At 40.2% G+C, this 6,860-nt stretch overlaps 1 protein-coding gene across 1 annotated transcript; it reads left to right on the top strand.

Moving 5' to 3' along the window:
* Positions 1–3,331: 3,331 nt before the first annotated feature.
* Positions 3,332–4,300, top strand: LOC121709229 (odorant receptor 131-2-like). The gene has a single exon (XM_042092451.1). It carries the CDS (start codon positions 3,332–3,334, stop codon positions 4,298–4,300), a length of 969 nt encoding a protein of 322 aa, XP_041948385.1.
* The last annotated feature ends 2,560 nt before the right edge of the window (positions 4,301–6,860 follow it).

The following is a 6,860-nucleotide window of genomic DNA, read 5'->3' as shown; positions in this document are numbered from 1 at the left end:
AAATTACAATGCCAAACACCTTCAGATATGAGAGACCCCCTCAGATTTTTGACTTTGTTGTTTTCATGGGAGCCAGTCCTCACTCTAAGGGAGCTCGGCTCCCTCTGGCTCCCACGTAATTCAAGCACTGATTATAGGCCACTCCCCAAATGTTAATTAAAACTTAGGGTGATAAATCAAAAATCAGAAAACGCCAATCTGTTAGGCTTGGTCTGTAGATGATATGTACTGAATTCTGTAGGAGTCAGGTCAACGGTGTAGGAGGAGGTAGATTAGTTTCACTTTTGAGTTTTTGAAAATGGCGGGAAAATTGGCAATATGGAAATAGAGGTCTGCCCGCCCGCTCCCGCAATATTCTGTCCCGCTCCTGCCCGCTCCCGCATTAGTGTGTCATTTTTAGTCCCGCTCCCGCCCGCATCTGTAACATGATGTCCCGCTCCCGCCCGCTAAAGCCCGCATGCAGGAGGGATAGCCTATTCAGTTTTTCTTTCTGTCTCACGAAAGGAGCACACACACCTGAGAAAGTCTCCAGATGTCAGTTTCTTGGTTCTGAATGTAGGCTAACAACTGAAGTAGGCCTAGCCTGGTGCCCTCTTCCTCTGTCATGCTTTCGATTTCGAGTTTTGTCAATGAGCAGCAGGAACAAATTGAACCCACGTAAACGACAATATAGGCTATAGGCCTGCTATCTGTCAGTTATGCTTAAACCCCGTTTTTTAATGCTGCGTAACAGAACATCCAGCTGAACTATAGTTATGAACACTACTTTAATCATTTCCATATTTAATTTTACACACATATTTAATTTGCGGGAGTGCAGTGAATCATCGGTTTGTCCCGCACCCTCAAACGCACCTCTCTCATCCCGCCCGCTCCTGCAAAGAGCTTTCAAAATTTGTTCCGCGCCGCACTCTTTTGCGTCAGGACCCGCGGGTCTACCGTGGGAGTGCAGACCTCTATATGGAAATGGGCATGGCTGGGTTAATTGGATGCAAGAGCTCTGAAGGAACAAGAAGAAAGAAGAATTTTGGAAAAATTACGTACAGTTCTGGAGATATGAGCAAAAACGTAAAAGTGATTATTATAGCACCCCCTATGGACAGAAATGGGTAATTCCTGTTGTGTGAGATCATTATGGCTGCAGATACAGTTTTACTGCAGAAATATAATTTCATGAAAGGGTTAAAAGTTAGAACAAAAACAACTAAATAATATATCCGCAAGCAGAGATTGTCGGGGTCCAAGCAAAATGGCATAAGTGCCCATTAGCAGAATGAAGGTGGGGGCTGTACTGCCCCCTTGGACCGAATTGTACCAAATTGGGTGTGCATCGATGTAGTATTGATTTTGCGTATGAAGTTTGAATATGATTTGAGCTTTACAAGGTATGATATTGGTAAAATAATTGTTATAGGCCACTTTCCCAGAATTGGATTGATGCGTAACTTTAAAACGGAGCGACAAATCAAAAATCAGAAGAAGCCAATCTGTTAGGCTTGGTCTGGAGGTGATTTCGTAGGAATCAAATCAACGGTCTAGGAGGAGATAGATTAGTTAGGTCTAGGAGGAGATAGATTAGTTAGGTCTAGGAGGAGATAGATAAGTTTCACTATTGAGTTTTTGAAAATGGTGGGAAAATGTGAATGAAGCAAATGGGTGTGGCTGGGTTCATTGGATGCAGGACCTCTGAAGGAACAAATGGAAAACATTATTTGTGAAACATTCCATGCCGTTCTGGAGATATGAGCAAAAACGTAAATTTGCTTATTATAGGGCCCCCTATGGTTAGAAATGGGTCTGTTGTTTTTTGTTTTGTGAGATCATGCATTGATTGTGGACCTATAGTGAAAATGTAGTGTCTATACGGTTATGGCTGCATTGTTTTGGTGCGGTGGCTGTTGCGCACCCCCCCCCATAGACATAATTTCATGAAATGTTGTGGCCATGCAAGGAATGTCATATTGATTGTCTGTACCAAGTTGGGATGAGATTGGACATATTGGATATTGATTGTCTGTACCAAGTTGGGATAAGATTGGACATATTGGAGAAATGGACAGCGCCCCTGTGGACAGAATTTCACAAAATTCAGTGTGTGTCCAAAGAATGTCGTAATGATTATGTGTACCAAGTTTGAATAGGACTGGAGCTTTAAGTTCAGATAAAGGCAAAAAATCATGATAGGCCACTCCCCAAATGTTAATTGACACTTAAAAACTTAAAACTGGGCGAAAAATCAAATGTCAGAAAGAGCCAATCTGTTATACTTGGTCTGTAGATAATATGTTCTGAATTCTGTAGGAATCGGAACAACGGTGTAGGATGAGATACAGTACATCTTATCCTGGCTGACTGAAAAGAAGTTATCGATCCTGTATACACTATATCCTGAGTATGACCAAAGCCGGGATAAGCCTTACAACAGATAGGCCAATACTGATATTCATGTAAACACCATATGCTGAGTATGACCAAAGCCGGGATAAGCCTCATAACTGGGATACTGATGTGCATGTAAACACAATCTATGTAATATATAATCTATGATTACACAGACCTCTGGGATGCAGATAGTAAGACCCACACCTCCAGCATCACACCTCGGATACCTATAAAAGTAAATGAACACAGAAGGACTCACCAGGTGGGTTGGGTTGGATGATGTCTGGTACTCTAATCTTTCTCAGGGTTGTGGGAACAATTGTCAATTTCAGCATTATAAATGTGGGCACTTTTGATTTCTTGTATGATGTTTTCACCACAGTTTTAGAGTGTTTAATCTGGTGGCTTTTGACATTTCACATTAAGCCACATTTGTCAGTTGGAATGCACTGATACCTCATTGTATGAAAAGCTATGCATAATACTGTTTAAGATCTTTCCGTAGAAACACGGATCATCTAGATATTTGAATTTAGCTGTTAGTTTTCTCATTAGATTTTTGACTTTTTAATATTCCACTTTGTTAATTTTCAGTCTGTAATTTGTTCTACTGTTGTATCAGAAATCATGCATAATGCGGCACGATTTGATATCCCTCAGAGGACTACTGTGTTAGGTAGTAGAACATTTTCGTACAAAGTAAGCAAGATAAACAAAAATCATTGAGAACAAATATATTGTTAATTACAAAAGACACCACTGCAATGTTATGCCATTATGTCTATTTAATATAGAGTTTATGTCTATTTAAGAAAGAGCTTGTTTTAACTAATTACATTTCCAGGACTCCGTTCCTTATTGGTCGTCCAACCTCAATGTCAAATACTGATAGCTATTTAAGACATATTTTGTTTAATTAGTCTGTATATATTGTCAGTGATATACAGCCATGGCTTCGACCAATCAGTCCAGTGAAGGCTCTGCCGTGGTGCATCAGCAGATGTTTAAGGTGGAACTGAATGAAGGTCCGCTGTCTAAACTTGTTGTGGCCATTCTCATGTCCCTGCTTTTCATCTGCATCAACAGTATCATGTTTCACACTCTCATGAGTAAGCCTGTGTTTAGAGAGCTGCCTCGCTATATCCTCTTTGCCCACATGCTCTGCAATGACACAGTTCAATTGTGGATTGTATCACTGCTCTATATTTTGTCTTTAAATGTGCAGAAGATTCCTAAAGCTGTTTGTTCACTGTTCGTTGTCATATCTGCAACTACAGCCCGTGTTTCTGTTTTAAACCTTGGTTTGATGTCTCTTGAGCGGTATGTGGCAATTTGTTTCCCTTTACGCCACAGCGAGATGGCAACACAGAAAATGACAGGTTTATCGATTGCCATAATCTGGGTTTTAGGCTGCATAAGTCCTGCGATAGATATCTTATATGCAATGATAGTGAGTCCCACATCTTTTAAAGACTCCATGTTCTGTACTCGAGAGAGGTTTATTTTCGCACCATGGCAGAGAGATGTGTTTGAAGGGCTCAATGGGTTTTTCTTTGTGGCTGTGACAGCCATTATTGTCTTCACGTATATCAGTGTTATAGTGGCAGCTCGATCTGCCTCAGCAGATAAAGAGTCTGCTAAGAAAGCTCAGAGAACAGTCCTACTGCACCTTGGTCAGTTAGTACTTTGTCTCAACAGTTTGTTGTTTGGAACTATAGAGAGAGCCCTGGCTATGGCCAGCAGCAGCAGTCGTCTATTCATGGACCTGCGCTACGTGAACTTTCTCTTTGTTCTCATTCTGCCTCGGTGCCTGAGCCCCCTGATCTACGGTCTGAGAGACAATGCTGTTCGGCCCTTATTCCTCTACTATGTCAGGTGTGGAACCCAAAAGGTTAAACCCTCTGTAACGGCACACTAGGAGAGTGCGCAGAGTTGCAAAGAGTATATTCGTCCATCAGCAGATGATGTTTTGCCTTTTTAAAAGCTATTTCTGATCTGAATTGTAAAGACATGAAGTGACTATGAGCTTTGAAAGAAATATATTGGACATTTCAATTGTGCATGCTTGAATACAAGTTACACTGAACGAAAAATGATCGTCTGTAAATCAACACTTAACTTTGTCCGTGTAAATCAACACTTAACTTTGTCCGTGCACTTAGGTTTGACATAGACAAAAAAAATTGTGTTAAATTTTGTTTCTTTTTCACAGTAGAATCCACATTTGAAAGCCTGGTCATGTTAGGCTACCAGTTGTAGTTGCCAGTTTATTCGTGTGGTTACTTTGCCTAGCTTAGACTTTGCATAATGAAAAACCTTTGTATGTCCTTTTTCTTCTTTGGTGGCATAGCTGATCTACAACGCACAAAAAGGGGCAAAATGTATATGCTGAAGGGCAAAGGAAATATTAAAATGTTTTACACTGGCCTTTTTGGGTTAAGTATTGAAAGACAGCCCTGATACTAGCGCCTCCGACACACCCGCTCGCTTCATAAAGTGAAGAAGGCCTATGCTATGTTCCACTCGATCTCAGTTACAGTTTAAATTTCTGTCAGTGTAAAGTTCATCTTTTATTTTGGAACATCACTTAAAGGTAGGCCTACACTATGCAGGTTTATGTATTTTTGGCTACTGTAGAGTCGCAATATAGTTATATTTTAGTCTGCTGTTGCAAATAGCAAACTTCTTGTGACTTGTTCCCCATGGTCTGTACACAATGAAATTGTTTTTGTTGTGGAGGTGAAAGATTAACACCACCTCAGTACAACTGCTTACACTTAGAGGGGGTGGGTATTGATATGGGCTATGTGTGTGTGTGTGTTGCAAGATGTATATCAAGAAAATGTGTGCTTATTTTACTAATGAGTTTGTTTTAAAATGATTTTTTTTTTGTTCTTAGGTCAAATGTGAAATATGAATTACAGTAAGTGGTAACTTCTAGTTCTAACAGTGGATTGTGAGTTTCCTTTTCCACTGCGCTTGCGTGGTAGCATAACTGGACTGGTAGCCCAGTTTGACAGAACACCGGCCATGTGTGACGGCCTTAAATATATTGTTTTTGCCCTTCATTTGCTCACGGCACTTCAGCCTGGGCTGTGCGGTCGCAGCCCCTCACTCGCAGTCCCCCCAAATATTAACAAAGTAGCACGCACAGAAACTGTTCAAAAGTCGCAGCCAAGTCTATATTTGCAGTAATTTAGGGGAGTAAATGTGGGGGAAGAATTTGGTTGGGTCAGATAGCAAGTCCAATATGTTTAGGGAAAAATATATACAGTATTTGTCACTAAAATTAATGAATAATCGTGATAAATAATCGTGATCTCAATATTGATCAAAATAATTGTGATTATCATTTTGGCCATAATCGTGCAGCCCTAACTTTTGCGTTATCTGTTTTAACTATTTTATTATTTAACATCACATGTTTTGCATTTTCATGTCCTTTCAGTGACTGAAACAAACTCTCTACACAGGAAACCACTGGTTTACTGGTCCCTGCTGCGTCTCCTACCTACTCTGGCTGGCTGACTGATCAATGTCACGTATGCTTTTGGTTTGCACAAAGCTGGACCACACCTTTCCACCAAGTTTTGCGAACACTGTAGCTGTAGTTTTTGCCATATTGTTGACAAACATACCGCACCATAGCCTATGGTACAGTAAATGGAAGCTCTTGATGGCGTGTTGTGGACAATACCACTACTCAAATACCACTAAATTTAGCACTCTGGATAAAATGATCTGTGGAGACAAGTCTGAGATCTATAAAAACAATGTTTTTGGAATAAAAAGACAGGTACGCTGATTGGTATTGCTGATTACTGTTAAATTGGAATGATGTGAGCACCAGCTAGCTGAGGGCACGTATATCCTGATGTACCCTGACAATATTGTGTGCCTGTCCTAATTCTGAAGCAGCAGCTGCCACTAAAAAATGAAGAGGAAACACTGTGAAAGAAAGTTAATGCTTTTACAATAAACTAGGCTACATCAACACAATATGTAGAGTGAAACTGGATATAATAACATATATTATAACTATTCTCTTGAGTCAGTCCCTGACAGTAGAATGCATCAGGAAAAACACATAGGAAAAACACTGTTCACCAAGTCATGACGATAAGCTAGTGTAGGCTAATCTTAGGTAATGTATGAAAACTAGTTGCCAGGCAATACTGCAATGAAATGCTTTATTGCCGTGGCAATACTGGCAATACTGGTGACGGCGGACATGTAGGAAATGAATCTGTTATGAATCATCTCGCTTTATCAACGGCCTCTGATTTGGTCCTTGGTTACTTGGTTACTGGGCATGGACATGATTCAAAACTTAAAATTCTACAGATTTCATTGAATGTGTTTTGTTCTCTACACTACATTACATGGGATGAGAGGCAAATCAGATATGTACAGTTAAGAACAAAATTGTTCATACCCCTGGCAAATATTGATTTAATATTGATTTTCTCTTGACCAAT

Source organism: Alosa sapidissima, chromosome 5 (assembly GCF_018492685.1).
Source record: "Alosa sapidissima isolate fAloSap1 chromosome 5, fAloSap1.pri, whole genome shotgun sequence".
Lineage (NCBI taxonomy): Eukaryota > Metazoa > Chordata > Actinopteri > Clupeiformes > Clupeidae > Alosa > Alosa sapidissima.
This window is presented reverse-complemented; position numbering and strand designations above follow the sequence as displayed.